At 43.8% G+C, this 18,414-nt stretch overlaps 1 protein-coding gene across 1 annotated transcript in view; it reads right to left on the bottom strand.

Annotated features, from left to right (window-relative positions):
• Positions 1-18,414, bottom strand: part of TPH2 (tryptophan hydroxylase 2) — a 66,169-nt gene that overhangs the window by 35,002 nt on the left and 12,753 nt on the right. Inside the window, exons 5-7 of the mRNA XM_080971203.1 lie at positions 13,144-13,211; positions 4,865-5,061; positions 324-459 (exon numbers count right to left, since the gene is read on the bottom strand). Coding sequence (XP_080827329.1) covers positions 324-459; positions 4,865-5,061; positions 13,144-13,211 — 401 coding nt within the window. The remainder of the gene's footprint in view (positions 1-323; positions 460-4,864; positions 5,062-13,143; positions 13,212-18,414) is intronic.

Here is an 18,414-nt window from a genome sequence, read left to right on the forward strand (position 1 = left end):
CACTGGCTCCAAGGGGATCAGGGCCTCTTAAGTGGTTTGCCTTTCCTTCCCATTTTATTCTCATGATAACCCTGTGAGGCAGGTTAAGCTGAGAGACAGGAACTTGCCCAAAGTCACCCTGTGGTCTTCATGGCCGTGAAACTCAGTGGGTAACCTTGGGACAGTCACTTTCTCCCAGCCTAACCTACCTCACAAGGCTGTTATGAGAAGAAAAAGTTGAGGGGAGGTAGAGAAGAGAACCATGCACCTCATCGTCACCTGCTTGGAGGAAACATGGAAAAAATAAATGTAATACATGCTAAGTTATGAAAAATTATACTCACGGTTCTGGAGTGTAGAGAGGATCAGAGCCATGGCGTATGTACTGAGTACAGTGGAAAACTCGATAGGCAAGGCCAGCTAAGAAATCACGAGGTGACAAATATCCAGCAACTGGTCTCACTGTGAATCCAGACCTTTCTGAAGTGGTAGAAAAACCAAAATTATCTGAGTATGTGTGTCAATCTACAGAAAACACAAACTATTCCATATTTTTCCTACAGAATCAAACGTCGTTTGTACCAGTTAGACATTCCTTAAGAAAATAAAATGGATGAATTGATGCAGATCATTTAGCTGAGGGGAAAACACCAAGGTTACAATGTGCCAATATCACTAATCACCTTCCTGTTTTATCTACAGCAGCAGATTAAAAGGGGAGGGGTGCAGGGCCACTTTATACAGGTTTGAACAAAGCATTTTATCTTTAGTATCCTCATAAAATTGACAACATTAAGGGGGAGCAAATACATGCTGCCAGCTGTGTGTATCATGCAGGTAGTATATGCAAAAATTATCTGAATGGCAAGCAATTTCGTGCTGGTTGGATACTTGGTGCAAACACTGATTTAACTCTATGTGTAATAGCCTCAGATCTTTCATGAAATCTGATGGCACATTATTCATTTGGAAATCATCGGCAAACATTTCTGTAACAGCAAAGAACCCTGTGGCATCTTAAAAGCTGACGATGTTATTATGGCATAAGCTTTTAAGGACCAAAGGCACAAAGTGTTATCCTGAGTGATGATGTGGGGTTGATTGTAAACACTGAGGTTGAAAGGAAAGGAAATGCCGAAAAGGTCAGATGAGGGAAGTTTACCTTATTATCTGTCTATCATTTCATTTCATTTATGAAGTGCTTCCTATAAAATTATCTCAAAACAATTTAACCATTAAAACAAATGTCATACAGCTAACAACCCCAGATCCAATACACGTTGGGATCTCCACTCAAAAGGCTTGTTGGAAAAAAGGAATGTCTTCAGCTGGCACCACTCCAAAACTTATGTTCACTTATGAGCAGGCTGGTTCTTTCTCAAGCTCTTTCTCATCTCATTAGTTACTGTTTAGAATTAAATGAGCTAAGCTTAGTCCTCTTCAGAAAAAAAATGTGACTGTTGTCTTTGGCTGAGAACACACATTTGAACCTTGGAGTGCTTTTCTAGCTTCAAGCAAAGAAAAGAAAAAGGAACTGTGTTTCAGTGCCCTTCCTTGGGGATCCAGAGAACAATGCAGGATACACCTTTGAAAGATGCAACCCAGCTCAAAGAGCAGTCAGCCAATTAATGTTAAGTGCTAGTAGCCATAAAGTAAGAATAAAGGAAGGAATGGGAGCTGGGGCAGGTTAGCTTTTCAAGCCATACACAATATTTTATTTTTGATCAGAAAAATCTTTCTCAGGTTCTTAGGACTATATTTTGCTGTGACTTTTCTGCGGTCATAGTGGGAACTTGTTTTGGTGTGGGGGCGGCGGTCTTTCCCCTGCCCCCGATTTAAACGTTTAATATTTGTAAGAAATATCGGCACTCCAAATAACTGGAAAAGGCAGCCCTAATAATAACTCCCTGAAACTCAAAAGAGATCTTCCAGGGCCTGGAACAATGAGAAGACATAAGCAACCAGGTCAAATTGAACCCCGAGATAAGGGGCAAATAAGTCTGACATCTGCCTCATCTTCTTTGACAAAAACTGTGTCAGCATCAGAGACTTCCCACAGCAATTCCTGCAGACTGCAGCACATGCGACCTCAGTGATGTTTGCCCTGGCTAAAACTAACATGCCCACATTGCATCTCCAGAAGGATAAGGGAAGAATATGGCCTTGGTGGGATCATTCAACACAGGCTGTGTCTACACACACACACACACACACACACACACACCATTTACTGTGCACCTGGTATGCTCCCACCAGTGGTCTGGGAAGCAGCGTACATGTGATATTAGCCAAAAGCCATGTCTATCCTTTGGTTTCCTATTAAATACTGTGTGTGGTGAAGTGTGACTACCCAAGCCAGTTTCAATCCAAACGGAGAGAAAGAACAGCTGCAAATAAATCCCCCTTTGACTCGTTTTAAAATGGCTTTTTACGTAGGGTTCTGGGTGCAGTCTTCCTGAGAGGAAAAAATGACTCCGTTTAATTAGTTCATCCTGCCACCTGTGTGCCTCATGCAGGGTTGCATCAAGGTCACAATGGCTGTGCAGAAATCCACCGAGAAATCCCGCATGTACACTGTCCTTGGGGTGAGGAAATATACCCCAAGGCCCTGATTGGATGATGGAAAATCTACACTTCTGTATCCAGGACTTTTAGTACAAAACCTGGTCTCTGACCTGCATTGAAGGCCTTCATTCAGATGAAGGATCATGCACTGCAATAACCTTGTGTCTGGATGAAGCTTGCTGGTGGGTTCCATGATTTAGGCAAGCTAGCTTTGTTGTTTTGTTCTGTCCTCTCATTCCCAAAGGTTTGCTTTACACTATTAGCCTTTCTTAACTGTCTTTTATTGGTCAAGGGTTCGTATTCTGTGCTTGGCCATATGCTACTGAGTAAGGGCTCATTCACACTTCCCTTTTTGCTTCATTTCTAAGCACAGGTCTGGGCTTTTCAGGTTGTGTCTGAGTGTCATCGTTGGTGTGTTTCCCCTCCAGTACTTTCCCTGGGAAAACCCACATTTTACTGCTGAATCAGCACAAGCAGCAATCAGGTTTTCTGAATCTTTCCAGGAAGAAAAGCACCAGAACAAAACAAAACAAAACAAGACACACACCTGAAAAACCCACACCTGTGCCTAGAAGAGACCTAAGTTATGTGCTTGGAGCTCAAAAGACAGTGAGCGGACTGTTTGGCTCTTGTCTTTGTGAATCCCAAGAACATCCAGAAACAACCTGAGCTTCCCTTAGTTCAGGATTGGGAGACTACAGAGATTTGGGCAGTGCTACAGGGCAGGTTGGTTTTCCCTGGGCTATCTTACATGGTTTGCAGTACGTAATGAGAATAATAATAATAATAAGAGCAGCCCACCATGAGCAAAATGCTTTACAATGACCTAGCAGTGTTTCAAGCCAGATAATGTATACACAACCACAATCAATTTATTATGCAGTGGGCTGGATGAGGAGGCAACCAAAACGGTGCCCTCCAGATGTTGCTGGACCACAACTCCCAGCTACAACCAGAGGGCACCATATTGGCTACCTCCTGCTGAGAGTGTCAGACCAGAACTGCAGAAACCTTGGTTCAAATTCCCACTTATCCATGAAGTTCAGCGGGTGTCTTTGGATCAATTCTTCTCAGCCTAATTTTCCTCACAGGGTATTTTTTTTGTTTATTTTTTATTTTTTTTATTTTTTTTTTGTGGAATGCAAGGAAGCAAGAGACTAGTTTGTCACTCTGGCCAACTTGGAGAGAGAATAGGGTTAAAGTGAAATAAATAAATAAATGAGACTCCAAAACAGAGGTCTCCAAAAGATGGATGAGGAGGAGAGGAGAGGCCTTCTGTTATTGCTCTGTAGTGCTACGGGACAAATGTCATCTCCATACTAGAGGAGTTGATGAGGATACACAGAATGCAGCTATAATTAGACTGTCTCTCAGCCTGCTCCAGTCTTGACCCTGAACTGGAAGGCAAGGAAGTCTGGTGATACTCATGGGTACGCAGTACCGGCACCTTTCCCCAAAAATGTTAAAAGTGTGGCACATACTGTAACAACTTCCTGGTGAGTACTAGCACCTTTTTTTTCTTTTTTCTTTTTTAAAAAAGCACTGCAAAGGAGCAATGCATTTGGGAGGATTAGAAAGAGAGGATTACAGAAGATGAGTCATGAGTAACGCAACTGGCAGATGATCAACATTACCATCTGAGAAGGAGGCTTGGAGCAGACCAACTGGTGCACCTTCCAGCCAAGTTCAGTGTTGTCGCTGGAAGAGTGCAAACTTCCAGATCAGTTATGACTTCAGGAAAGGCAGCTGGGAACATCTGGCGACAGGCCCATTTTGGAGGAGAAGCTTGACCCCACTACCTCCAGCTGCTTTACAAACATTCAACCATGCAAACCTTACTGTCCAGGACATATGGAGTCCCTATCTTGAAAATACAAAATGTATTGAATAAGGAGGCATTGTTCATACTCCATTTAAGATTTCAGTGCACTGGTTTGTTCCAAGCACAGAGCTGACTGCTTTGCTTTGTATTCAGATGGGTTTAGGCATGTATAGTCAAAAAGACACATGTCATAATAGAGACATTCTCAGAGGATTGGGGGTCAGCCAGGACTTTTGTGCAAAACTCCCTCAACACAGCGAGAATTTTCTCAGCTGTAACAATTCCCCAAAGGGGAGACGGTAGAGATTCATGGTGGGTATTTTTCCCCTCCCTGCATACAGATTTGTTCCATAACTACTTATTCAACGCACAGAATTGTCGTGCGAAGAATAAAGGTATAAACAGCTCTCATTACTTGGCCAATTGTGCAACACTTGAAATGCGACACAATTATTTTTACAGCACCCTGTTCCGCTAGAAGCCAGATTTGATCCTTACCTTTAAGAAACATAGAAACATCCTCCAGCTGAGGGACATTATCCTCTCGGTAGCCACAATGCTTGGTCAACAAAGGGAAGTTCTTCAAATACTCTCGACAGGCGTGAGTGGGATACAGCTTGGTCAGTTCCCTGAACACCACTCCCCAAGTTTTTATTTCTTCAGGTGTATAGTCCACTCTAGGGATTGGCTGGCCACTAAGAAAAAAAATACAAAAGACAAAGGTTTTGAAAACAATTACCTCTCGGTTATATGCTCCCACCAACCCATCATAAGCCCCTTCCAAACCCCCCTAATATAGACAGGCACTAGTACCTCAAAAGAAGGAATAACTATTTTTCAGATAGCCCATTGACAAGTTACCTCCAATGCCTGCTATTATCTCCAGCAAAAGCCTGGTGTGGCTGTTGTCTCATCCCCCAGGCATGTCCTAGTGTTAGTCCCAAAACAGATCTTAAAGTCATGCTCTCTTCAGCTAGAGCAGTGGGTCAGACGCAGAAGAAGAGTAAGGGGCAGGGGTAGAATGCAGCCCTCCAGATCTCTTTATCTTGCTCTCTCCACAGGCCACACAACTCACTGCCCTGTGTCACAGCCTTCCCAGATGCTTTTACCTGAGTGGAATGTGTCTTCCTTGAATTATGCTAATAATAAGTTTTGCTTGCTTGCTTGGATGGAGGATAGAGAGTTGCGCACATCTGGAATGCAGCCTGCTGTACAAAAGTCAAGTGTTATATCCATTGCGCCACCTACTTCTGCATCTTCCCTCACCTGCCCCTGGTATGTGGCCCCCATAACACTGTTCAGGAGGTAATGTGGCCCTTGTGCTGAAAAGGTTCCCCAGCCCTCTTTAAGAAGAATCTTTTCCCTTCCACTCCTAGTTCTTCACATAGTCTTCATGTAACAGATTCACCCGTCAAACGCACTTCTTAGAAACAGCTGGGTTTTCTGTAAAAGCCAGACATACACAGAGAGAAGGTGGAGATAAGGGCCTGCCCATGACATTTTGCTGCCTGAATCATCTATGCCCTCAGGATCTGAGATCAACTGTGAACAATCCAAAGGGGTTTTTAAAAAGTTACAATATAGAACATTTTTCCCCAAGCTGGTCTCTCTAGTTAATTTGAACTGCCGTCAGTCCTAGCTGGCATGGGCAATGGTCAAGGATGATGGGGTTGTAATCCAAAACATATAGAGGGCAAGAGGTTGGGGAAGGCTGATACAGTGGTTTTCCTACATATTTGGAGTATGCCATACACGTTAATTTCAGTAATCTCAATGATATGTACAGTTTGTAAGGCAGATCAGTATTATTACAGAGAGAGAAAGAGAAAGACCCAAATAGATGCAGGAAGTAGTTTCAAAATAATATAACACATCTGGAGCAATACATTTTAATAGAATATCTTCTTAGGGGGCAATAGATTAACATTCTTCTTTTGCTTGCTCTGAAAGGCTATTCTAATGCTATCCTTGTGCCTGTAAATGGTTATTCTCTGTTTTAAACACAAGGGCAGGATCGGAGGAGAAAAAAAAAAGAATTCTAAAACACTGACTTCTTGATATTTCCAGCTGGAGATGACCGCACTGTGGATGGATGCCATAGCTGCCAACGTTTCCCTTTTTTTAAGGGAAATTCCCTTATTCTGAATAGGATTCCTCGCAAGAAAAGGGGAAAGTTGATAGCTATGATGGATGCTTCCATACAACCCACATGGAGTAACATAGGAGAACCCTGTAGAAAACTAAAAGGGCAATGAATATTACAAGGACATGAATACTACTAGGTAGCTGGCAAAATTCGGGGGGGGGGAGGGAGGGAGAAGTGTTATGATCATAGCTGTCAACTTTTCCCTTTTCTTGCGAGGAATCCTATTCAGAATAAGGGAATTTCCCTTAAAAAAAGGAAAACATTGACAGCTATGGTTATGATTTGGTTTAGTTGGCTACCTGTATTTTGCTATGCATCTAAACAAACCAATAAAAACTATATTGTTTCCTCAAAGAATCCTGGGAGCTGTTCTGGGTGCTGGGAACTGTAGCTCTGAGGGGAGGGGGTAAACTATACAGTTCTCCAGATTCTTTGGGGAAGCCGTAACTTAAAGTGGTATAAGCATGGTTTTAGATGCATCGTGTGGTTGTGACCTTAGTCTCCTACCTAGAAAATGACATTTCTCAGAAGGCTATTGTGAATGTGATAACAATCATAAAGCACTTTGAATACTGAAAGGCCCGTTGCTGCCTAGACGAACCCTCTACTCTCCTCTCCTTTCAAGACCTTCTCTCAACTCCAGTAAAGCAGGATTTATTCAGTATGTTTCTTAGATGCAGGAACTGATACCAATCCTCACTATAGAAGCTGCTCCAATAATAAGTATCCTCTGTGGAGAAAGAATCATCTGGAATTAATGTGCTTTGAGGCTGCCTATTCAGCCTGGAAATTCTCATTAAGCACAATCGTCTTCCTTTCTTTTCTTCCCACCTTCACTTCTTTCTTTCACTAACAAACAATTACAACAAGGGTTTTGCTTAGCTGGGTGGGGGGCGGATGTTGTTAGCAAGCCGTGGTGGAACTGAATGGATAGTACACAGAAGGCCGAAATGAATCATAGAGTTGGGGGTCACAGAGCCTAAACTTCTTGCTCAATGCTCTTGTAATCACAGCATCTTTGGAAGATGGCTGCTCAGCAGCTGCTGCAATGCCTCTAGCAAAGGGGAACCTATCACCTCCTGAGGTTGTCTGTTCTGTGGCTGATCAATCCTTACCAGCTCTCCGCATGTTAGTTAGAATCTGCTCCCTGGTAATCTCCCACCCATAGATTATAGTATCCTCTGGAAGAGCAACGGAGACCAAGCCTTCTTCAGTATGGCTGTCCTTCAGAGGTTTGAAGGCATCTCTCATGTCTCTTCCCCCCACCTTTATCTTCTCTTCTCCAGGCTAAACATACCTGGGCCTTTCCATCGTACCTCCTAGGAGTTGAGTACTTCCATGCTGCCACTATTTCCGGGTGGGATTCAATTACATACCATAAAATTCAGGTCACTCAATTAAAGCTGATTGCGAAGCTATAAGCAACAAGCCCATTTCTACCAAACACTGGGCTTTTTGCAATAAAGAACTGAGAGGGGAAATGCACTGGGAAGTGTGAGAGAACGTGGTAATGCAAACATTGCCCAGCCTTCTCAACAAGAAATCAGAGTTTGGTCTGAAGCCACATGAAGCTACCACCTTGCTGAACCTAACTAGGTCTTTTTATGGCCAGTCCCTGGATGAGAGCCCTCATGCATGCTATCTTGGGTCTCATGTTGAAAGAAAGATGGGGTACAAATCAAAGATTCAACGCACAGGTTCTTACTATCAGTATAAATTCATCCAAGAAACCATTAAGGACAGTCAAAGAAGACATACTGTCCTCTAGAAATGACCAGTCACTGATGCTGATTGCATCTTATGGAGCAAGCAGAATTTCACGGCCAAAGCAACCTCAGAAATACAGTCTGGGTAAATAACAATAGCTGCCAACGATAGGCGTCCCCTACTCAGAAGCTGGGGGAGTCATGGCTCATTTGCATGCATTAATTAAGCTGAATTGCGTACACATTTAAACATTTCCCCATTTTCTTACACCAGCACAGCAGGGTAGAAGTGGAGGGGGGGAGGGGAATGGTTCGGGCTGGTTTGAAACTAGTCAAGTACAGCTGAAGCTGAGCAGAGATATGCAAAAGGTACTTGCAAAAAGGAACATTTAGGAGATCCATATCCATATAAAATGCTAATAGAACAGCAGTGATCTATCCAGAGAGAAAAACCGCTGCCTCTGCTCACAAGACACAAATGCCCTCCCTCTCCTTACTCTGAATTGATAGCGTGTGTGTGTGTGTGTGTGTATGTGTGTGTGTGTGTCTTTTTATGGGCTTTTAAGCATGCTCTTTTCCTGCCAAGTTTTACTGTTTGCTGAGGGGGAAATAAATGTTTTCATCCCCCCCCCCCCACTCCCTCCTTGTGCGCTTAGAGAACTCAAAGAAGTAGGCAGAAACCACAAACAGGGGAGGGAGGGGGAAACGAGAACTTTTAAAAAAGAAAGCATGAAACAGAAAAGTACATCAAATTAGCATGTGCCTTCTCGGGAATGTGAAGAGTTTGGCCCATTATGAGTAAAATGAGAATGTGATTGGAATTAGCTTGACTTGGAAGCTCGCGTGACAAGAAAATTGCAAAAAGCAGCAGGTATTTGTAGGTAGCGCTGAAAATTTACTAACTCCTGGGGATTGTAATGAATTCAAAATGTAGGCTTGATCTGCAAAGAATTTTTTTTAAAAAAGAAAAGAAAAATGCAAGTGTAGCATTTGGAGGTGGTATTATTAGTTACAGGGTAAGCCACTCGTGTAAAAGTGCAATCCTGTGGTAAATTTGCTCTAGCTGGAGCTCTTTAGGATTTTGGTTAGGTTCTAGAGCAGATAGGAGCTTAAATGGAAGCCAATATATAATCCAAAATGTGAAACCAATGCTCTTTTTCTAGAACAAGAAATGCTGGAACTCACCATGAACACCTCCCTTGTTCTTTTATAATGGCAATGGCATCCACCTGGGAGGTGCTGGAACTCAGTTCTGGTGAGTTCTGGCTGGAAAAAAATCCTTGTGTGGAAACCGCCCCCCCCACACACAGACAATTCTGTGAACTGAGTTAGCCTGACTCAAAGAGAAAGTGGGGAGGGGAGAGAAGGAGAGAGGAGCAGGCTTGCTCTTGGTAAGGAAAGTACATGACCTTTCATGTGGTGGCGGAAGCCATAAACCAGGGGTCAGCAAACTTTTTCAGCAGGGGGCCGGTCCACTGTCCCTCACACCTTATGGGGGGGCCAGACTGTATTTTGAAGGGGGGGAATGAGTGAATTCCTATGCCCCACAAATAACCCAGAGATGGATTTTAAATAAAAGGACACATTCTACTCATGTAAAAACACACTGATCCCTGGACTGTCAACGGGCCGGATTTAGAAGGCGATTGGGCCAGATCCCGCCCCCAGGCCTTAGTTTGCCTACCCATGCCATAAACCATTTAATGTGATTGGTGTGCCAAGCTAGCAGCTGAGGTGACAAGGCATGATAGCAACGCTTCTGAGAGTCCCACAGTGAGGGTGGGGCAAATGGTGCCCTCCCAGCTGGGTTTCGCCCTCCTAGCCCTCTGAATTTATTTCTTTTGATTGTCCTTTTAATTTGTGACATGGCAGACAATGAGATTGACCATTTTAAGAATGACATCTTGTTTGAGAACAGGAGCAATTTAGGAATAGAAGCCTCTGAAAAATTCAGTGAATAAGGCATGCTCACTCAGTACTTTCCCACATTCAGGGTGGGTTTTTCACGACAGCTACAGTTCTCCTTCATGGATCACTGCCTTGCCGTGGTGAAGGGGCTTGAATAACTCACAGAAGCTATGAACTATGCTGTGCAGGGCACCCAAGATGGACAGGTCATAGTGGAGAATTTTGACCAAACGTGATCCACCTGGAGGAGGAACCAGCAAGCCACTCCAGTATCCCTGCCAAGAAAACTGCATGGACAAAGACAACAGGCATATAAAAGTTATGACGCTGGAAGATGAGCCCCTCAGGTTGGAAGGCGTCCAACATGCTACTGAGGAAGAGCGGAGGACAAGTACAAGTAGATTCAGAGCTGAGGAAGCGGCTGGGCCAAAGCCGAAAGGACGCTCAGTTGCAGATATGCCTGGAAGCGAAAGGAAAGTCCCATGGCTGGATAGTGCTCTCGAAGCTACCAGCATGAGTTTGACCAAACTGCGGGAGGCAGTGGAAGACAGAAGTGCCTGGTGTGCTCTGATCCATGGGGTCACGAAGAGTCGGACACAACTAAACGACTAAACAACAACAACAACAACAACCCTTATGTTTGATGCATTTTTTTACATTAGTTTAATCCTGGGGGGCAGGGGGGGGACAAAGGCTGTCCTGTTCTAAAGTATGATTTCCAGGTGCTGTGCATTTGCGCTGTCTCTGAAAAGTTGCCCTTTGAACCCACTGTTCAGAAAGCTTTCTTGCGTATTTATCAAGCACTTTTGTACATTTGCAAAAGAAAGTCAACTATGCAGTAAATATTTTATCCAGTTAAGGACTTAATCTCATTGGCTCCAACAAGAAGCTTATGCATATTGTTCTCAGCATCACTCTCTCCAAATCACTCTCTCCAAATGCTCGTCTACAGTTGCATTGCAAGGTGCTCTTGCGCTGTTTCTAAACCTGCGTTTTTAAATTGGTGCTGTCAGGTTACAAGATTTAAATTGATTTTTTGAGAAAGCAAGCTGCATACTAGTTTTTAACTTCTTAGTCATAGCATAAAGCATTTTGCTTTTTTACAACTTTTGGTATCCCCTTGTTCACACTAGGATCCGTAACATCTTATGAAACAAAGAAACAAAAATGCCAGTCATTTAATTCCTGGTGTTAACTTTCTGTTAACTTGACCTTTACATAGCCCATTATGTGAGTTGACACACACACACTGCATGAAGGGGGGTGAGCAGGAAGGTCACTGTTCTTCCCCTTCCCCTGGCCCTTGCACACCTCTCTCAACCAGGTAAGCAAGAAGCATTATGAGAGTTCAAGGACACATGCTAGCTAGGTGAAAATTCTCAAGGAAGGTAATAGATATGGTTGGCATTCGTACCTATGGTACAACAAAGTAAAGGTACATAAAGGTTTTCTAAACCATGTGATTAGGAAATCTTTATATGAAGTATGGGATCGGAATAAAAACCTCCTGGAAAGAAAGACACCGTGGTGGATATCACCAACTGAGGTGCTGACAACAAAAAAAGTAAACATGGAAGGGGAAAGAGTAACATATGAGGATATTACTAGGAAAACAGTCCAAGGGATAAAGCTCAAACCATATGACCAAATTGAAAAGATGTTAACAGGGTGGCTGCAATACCATCAGATCAGTGACTTATTAAAGGAAGACAAAAAGAGAAATGGGTTCGAAGATAAAAAATTGAAATTCCAAATCGAGTTAATAGACTGTAAAGATAAAATTTTATCAAGAATGTATAGTTTATTGCTAGAATGGTATACAAAAGACAAAGAAGTAAAGGAATCAATGATAAAATGGGCAATTGATATTGGGCATAACATTGAATTGGATGCGTGGAAAAGATTATGGAAGGAGGGTTTGAGATTCACAGGATGCATGGCTTTAAAGGAAAGCTTGCTAAAAATGATGTATAGATGGCATTTGACGCCAGTAAAATTAGCTAAAATGTATAGGAAAAAAGAAAGAAAGTGTTGGAAATGCAAAAATGCAGATGGGGACTATTTCCATATGTGGTGGACCTGCGATAAGGTAAAAAAATTTTGGGAATCAATTTATAATGAACTCAAAAAAATATTTAGATATACTTTCCCCAAAAGACCGGAAGCGTGTCTATTAGGCTTAATAGGAACAGAAATTAAAATAGAAGATCAAAATTTGTTCATGTATGCTACAGCTGCCGCGAGGACCCTTCTGGCCCAAAGACGGAAAGTACAAGATATACCAACTATACAGGAGTGGCAGGCGAAGCTGACAGAATATGCAGAACTTGCCAAACTGTCAGGGAGGATCCGGGACCAGGGAGATCAAAGATACCAAAATAACTGGAGTAAATTTATTGAATATTTAAAGAAGAATTGTAAAGAGGTCAAGACACTAGCAGGATTGACATAATACCTTCAATGTATAATAGTACTAATATGAGAATGATGTGTGTGATGGAAAGAGGATAAATATACCAGTTGTGGGGAGGGAGGGGGGTCGTGACTCGGCAGAGTCAAGGGGAATGTATGGTGCTATTACAATTTGTTGGAAAAGAATATGTAAGGAAAACAATAAAAATTCACTTGGAAAATTCTCAAGGAAGGTTCAAAGCAGGAGTGTGGCTTAGGAAGAGTATAGCAAGTAGAGAGAGCCAGACAGAGAGGTTCTCCATTTCTGATAGGAACAAATCAATAAATAAAGTGATGACCAGAAGTGTCAAGGAGAAGGCTGTAGTTCAGTGGTAGAGCTCAGCCTTTGCATTCAAGTGGACAATGGCTTGATTTGGTAAAAGTCAACTTCCTACGTTCCACAACTCAACTCCAAATAAGCCCAGTTTAGAAGCTCACCCTACCAATTCAGTTGTGTAAATGGGCCAATTCTCATGGCTGCTGCTTGATTATCACCCAAGCAGATGGTGTCTTTTTTTTCTGAATCAGTAGCAATTCCACAACCACAAACAAAGTTCCGTACTCACTATTTATAATTCATGGCAACGTCGACAAAATATTTCCTTCTCTGCCGATACACATTGTCCTTAAATCCCTAAAGCAGATAAAAGAAAATGAATGCGTACCAAAGAGAATTAACAACAGAAGAAAAAAATCAATAATCAAAGTGGTTTCTAAAATAACGCTTATTAATATTGTAATTCATGCCATCTGTGGAACAGTTAGCAAACGTAATGATATTGTTACATGCCACTCCAATCTCTAAGTGGCAAGAGATTCCAGGGGTTCACGTTTCCTTTGGAAATGAGGCACAGCAGAGACTGTGGTGTCTTTATGATATATGGTTTATGTACACATATATATAACTTGCTTTGTTAAATCACCTTTCTTTTGCTCTCCATGATGGCTCTTCATCAGGTGATTTCCTGAGCATGAAAAAAACTGATTTGGCCTGTATTTTGACACTACTAAATTCAGTGTCTGGCAGCCCATCTTGATATTCCAAGCACTGATTAACTTCTAACACTTAGTAAATGCAGGAATTATTGGTGTCTTGCATCCACAAACTCATAACAAGATGTACAAGAACAGCCCTTTACTACAACAAAACTTGACTAAGACTATGCACAGCTTAAAATGCAGTTATATTGTTCTTTTTCTTATTTCCGATCAAAGCTAGTTTGGAGCGGGGAAAACATAAAAATGCAGCACTATACTGTATTTCCTAGTCAACAACAGGATAGGTATGGATTATGTGTCTGCCTTTATTAGTACTTTGCTGTGTGTGTGTGTGTGTGTGTGTGTGTGTGTGAGAGAGAGAGAGAGAGAGAGAGAGAGAGAGCCTTATGAGTGTATTGTTCATAGTCAGTGCACAAGCAGCACACATACAATGTAACATTCCATATACCCATGTAGTACAGTATTTAATTCCTTTTTTTAAAAGCAAGTTTTAGAGGTGGCTACCATGAAAACCTGTGGCTCTTTGGCAATCCCCTCTTAAGGAGCTAACATGTGTCCAAATTTCATGCACCTTTGTAAAAATACAAAAGGAGAAGGAGGAGGAGAAGAAGCTATAGCTTCCCAATGCAAGTCAGTGGGATTTCTGCAGATTTGCTTTTACCGGATCACAATCCAGATCCAGGGCTCGGGTCAGTTCAAGATTGTCTCGGATCTAAATTGGTGTATCAGGGCCCAAACTGGCTTGGTTTAACAGCAGGGATTTCCTGCTCAGGGCCAGCCCAAGGCAAGCTGAAGCTTGAGGTGAAGGACAATGTAGTCCCCACCCTCCACATACAAAATAGGATGGTCACATGCAAAAGGGGAAAGGGGGTCCCTTAGCTATAATCTGTTAAGATACCTCTTGCAGGAGCAGGACCCCATTTCCAGGCCCATGCAAAGCTTGTCTGAGGTGGGGAGTCTTGTTAGAATAAAGTTATAAACTAGAAGATGAAGAAGACAATGAAGAAGGAGGAGGAGGAGGAGGAGGAAGAGGAGGAGGAGGAGGAGGAGGAGGAGGAGGAGGAGGAGGAGGAGAAAGCGGTCAGTACATGGTGGGGGGCCTCTGGCTGGCTTAGCCCTCTGAGGCCCGAGCAAGTGTAGCCGGCTGCCCTCCCTCTCTGCACGGGCCTCCCCAATCCTCATTTACACCTGAGCACTCTAGGACAGAATCTGACAGTACAGTTGTACCTTGGTTCTCGAACAGAATGCATTTTGGGAGGCTGTTCAACTCCCGGAACCATTTGAAAACCAAAGTGTGGCTTCCAATAGGCTGCAGGAAGCTCCAGTTGGAAGCCACGGAAGCTGTGCTGGACATTCGGCTTCCGAAAATTGTTTGAAAACCAGAACACTCACTTCTGGGTTTCGATTGTTTGGGAGCCAATTTGTTTGGGAGCCAAGGCATTCAGCTTCCAAGGTACGACTATACTAGTAGTTAAATATTACTTCAATATTATCATCATCGGCACAGTACCCCACTGTATTTGAAGGCAGGAAGCTAGCTTCGAAGGGCAGGGCAGGGCAGGCCATACGGCCCACCCAGCTCCAACCTTCCAGCACCTCGCCACCACACAAGAGTAACTGATCTGCTAGTGCAGAGATAGAGAGCCCTCCAGATGTTGTTGGACTCTAACTCCCACCATCCCTAACTACTGGCAGTGCTGGCTGTGGCTGATGGGAGTCGTAGTGCAACAGCATCTGGAGGGCTACAAAAAAATCAAAGTGGAAGGAGTTTGCACTAGGCTTGTAAAAAGCAAGTCAATTTCTGAGTATTCCAAGCTTCCATTAGGCCTGGTGCTGATTTTGGTAATGATGCTCTAAATCATGAAGAGTTGGGATACCTTTGCCAGTCACAGAACAAAATCTATGGCATGTTCTTTCTTTCTTTTAATTCAATACCCATTGAATTACCAGAACGGCTTCAGTTTTCCCAAGTTGCGTGTCAAGACCCCGTAACCACCCTCTTGAAGATGAATAAAACACCAGGACACAGAATATTTGGTTAATGTTGTTGTTTAGTCGTTTAGTTGTGTCCGACTCTTCGTGACCCCATGGACCAGAGCATGCCAGGCACTCCTGTCTTCCACTGCCTCCTGTAGTTTGGTCAGACTCATGTTGGTAGCTTCGAGAACACTATCCGACCATCTAGTCCTCTGTCGTCCCCTTCTCCTTGTGTCCTCCATCTTTCCCAACATCTTCCAGGGAGTCTTCTCTTCTCATGAGGTGGCCAAAGTATTGGAGCCTCAGCTTCAGGATCTGTCCTTCTAGTGAGCACTCAGGGCTGATTTCCTTAAGAATGGATACGTTTGATCTTCTTGCAGTACATGGGACTCTCAAGAGTCTCCTCCAGCACCATAATTCAAAAGCATCAATTCTTCGGCGATCAGACTTCTTTATGGTCCAGCTCTCACTTCCATACATCACTACTGGGAAAACCATAGCTTTTACTGTATGGACCTTTGTTGGCAAGGTGATGTCTCTACTTTTTAAGATGCTGTCTAGGTTTGTCATTGCTTTTATCCCAAGAAGCAGGCGTCTTTTAATTTCGTGGGTGCTGTCACCATCTGCAGTGATCATGGAACCCAAGAAGGTAAAATCTCTCACTGCCTCCATTTCTTCCCCTTCTATTTGCCAGGAGGTGATGGGACCATCATTTGGTTAATGTTATTGGGCAAATATTGGCCACAACTTTATTGGTTACGGAATGTGAGCGATATTGGCTTAGGCATTGAATAGACCTGACTACATCTGACTCCTGCCCGTTGTGCAGGGAGTCCGATAAGGGTAAACCACCAGAAGGGACAGCCCCGTTGATGCAAACCAACTCGAGTTCCCCCAGGGCTCCCGCAGGGGTCGTGGCATGGCCCTAGCCCCGCCCCGGGCCTCAGACAAGATCCACACCCCCAGATTCCTTTAACGGAATACCCTTAAGCTTGGAGGAGCAGGTGATGGCTACACTTCCCCTCCCCATCATAAGGTCACCCAGTGCCTAACCACCACAAGAGCCCAAAGGCCCGCCGCCAAATACCCTCACACCTGCAAGCAATCCTTCACGCCCTCTGAAATATCAGCCAACCAGATATCATTTCCCCAATCGGAAAGGTGCTTGCCATCATCTCAAAATAGGGCCATCTTGCTGTAAACAATGGTGGGGTGTGCAATCACCTGGCCACCCAGCATGTGCACCTTCTGTGCCACTGAACGATTTAAGTGTTTTCAGGTATGATCTATTGCAGCTGGGCAATCACTGCCACACCAGACTGTCTCTCCAGAAGCTGTGACCAAATAAGAGTCATTTGTGGGAAGTTCAGAGCCATATAGTCCAAGTCCTTTTTTATATTTGAGAGCAAGTCCACGCCTTTCTGACTCGGCATATCGTTTTCTCCCAGCTGCAAAACCAAAGCATTGGGAGAGCTCTGCGCATCAGCCTTGGTCCTCACAATTGGCAGCATCTCCTTCCATTGCATCCCACACCTCAATATCCAAGAAATACAGATGTGCTCAGGAAAACCCAGCTGGCACCCCAGGCCTCTGGCAACCGCCCATGCACAGGCCCAATGGACGATACTGTGTCCCACGATCCAGATCTCAACACATTTTGCCCTTGAAACATAAAGTGACAGAGCAGTGTAAGCCATAGCCCTGCTGAAAATAAGGAGCTGCCACAGATATAACCTTTGTACGCATTGGATCGCCACCGCCCCATGTCTTTTATCTTGTCCACTGGCAAACCCCAATTGTAGCAGCCCCAATCCTAAATGTGTGAGTGGCATATTCCCTAGCCAGAAGACCACACGCTTCGATAACTCTCTGTATTACACGAGTAAACTGCTGTCTATCTAGACAGGTCCCATCCTCACGTACGAGGAAAGGACCTGGACGAGGGGGCCTAAGATAGAGAAACCTTTTAGCATCCTTCACTGGGCAAGGGCCCCTTTGCATGGTCGCTGGCAGCCACACAAGGGCACCCTTTCCTTTTTGGTCTGTTTTCAAGCGACGAATACAAACTACCAACTCTGTGTCAGAAAGCTGAATATCGTCTAGCTGCAAACCTCATGATGAAGGACCTGGCTCACCTTCATGGACCACTTCCCCCACTCTTAGGGTGCCAAAAAATGCAATGGAATAGGCAGCTGAAAACAATCAGGACTCGTATTTGGACCGGCAAATTGAATTTAATTTATTGCATATTCTACTAAGGAGATAAAATGTAACGAGCCTACGCCCATCCCCGCTTGGTGGTTGCAATCTACGTCAACCTTCAAGCACCCTGTGCACCACAAACTCAGCACATGGGTCCGTGAAATAAATGGATTTTGTAAAAAAGGAGATGGCAGCCGCCTGGATTCTTAAGGTTTTTGCTGCACAACCAAGGTTGCACAGATGAATCAAGTATTGCAGCACATGGTCAATTGTTGGGGGGCGTGTGATGCCTAATACCTGATGACTGCACACGATAGGCTAAGAAATTGGACCAAGCTCTTGTATAGGACCTAAGTGTAGAAGATGCAACTGAAGCCAATACTCCTTGCATCACATCTCGTTTCCAAGGCTCCAGAGATGCTCCAGGAATGGTTCTGGAACTGCTGTGCCTCTGGGGCTAACAACCGGAAGTGGTCCATCTGAAATCGAGATAGTGCATCCGCAACGTCATTATTAACTCCAGGAATGAGTTTTGCTGAAAATATAACGTTAAATTGGAGTCACTGCCAGACAAATGATCGAAGCAGAGTGGACACCCTTTCTGAGCGTGGTGATTGCCTGGCAAAAACATTGACTGCAGGCTACTTGTCGGTCCAAAA

The sequence above is a fragment of the Podarcis pityusensis genome, assembly GCF_964106645.2.
Source record: "Podarcis pityusensis genome assembly, chromosome: 10".
Taxonomy (NCBI): Eukaryota; Metazoa; Chordata; class Lepidosauria; order Squamata; family Lacertidae; genus Podarcis; species Podarcis pityusensis.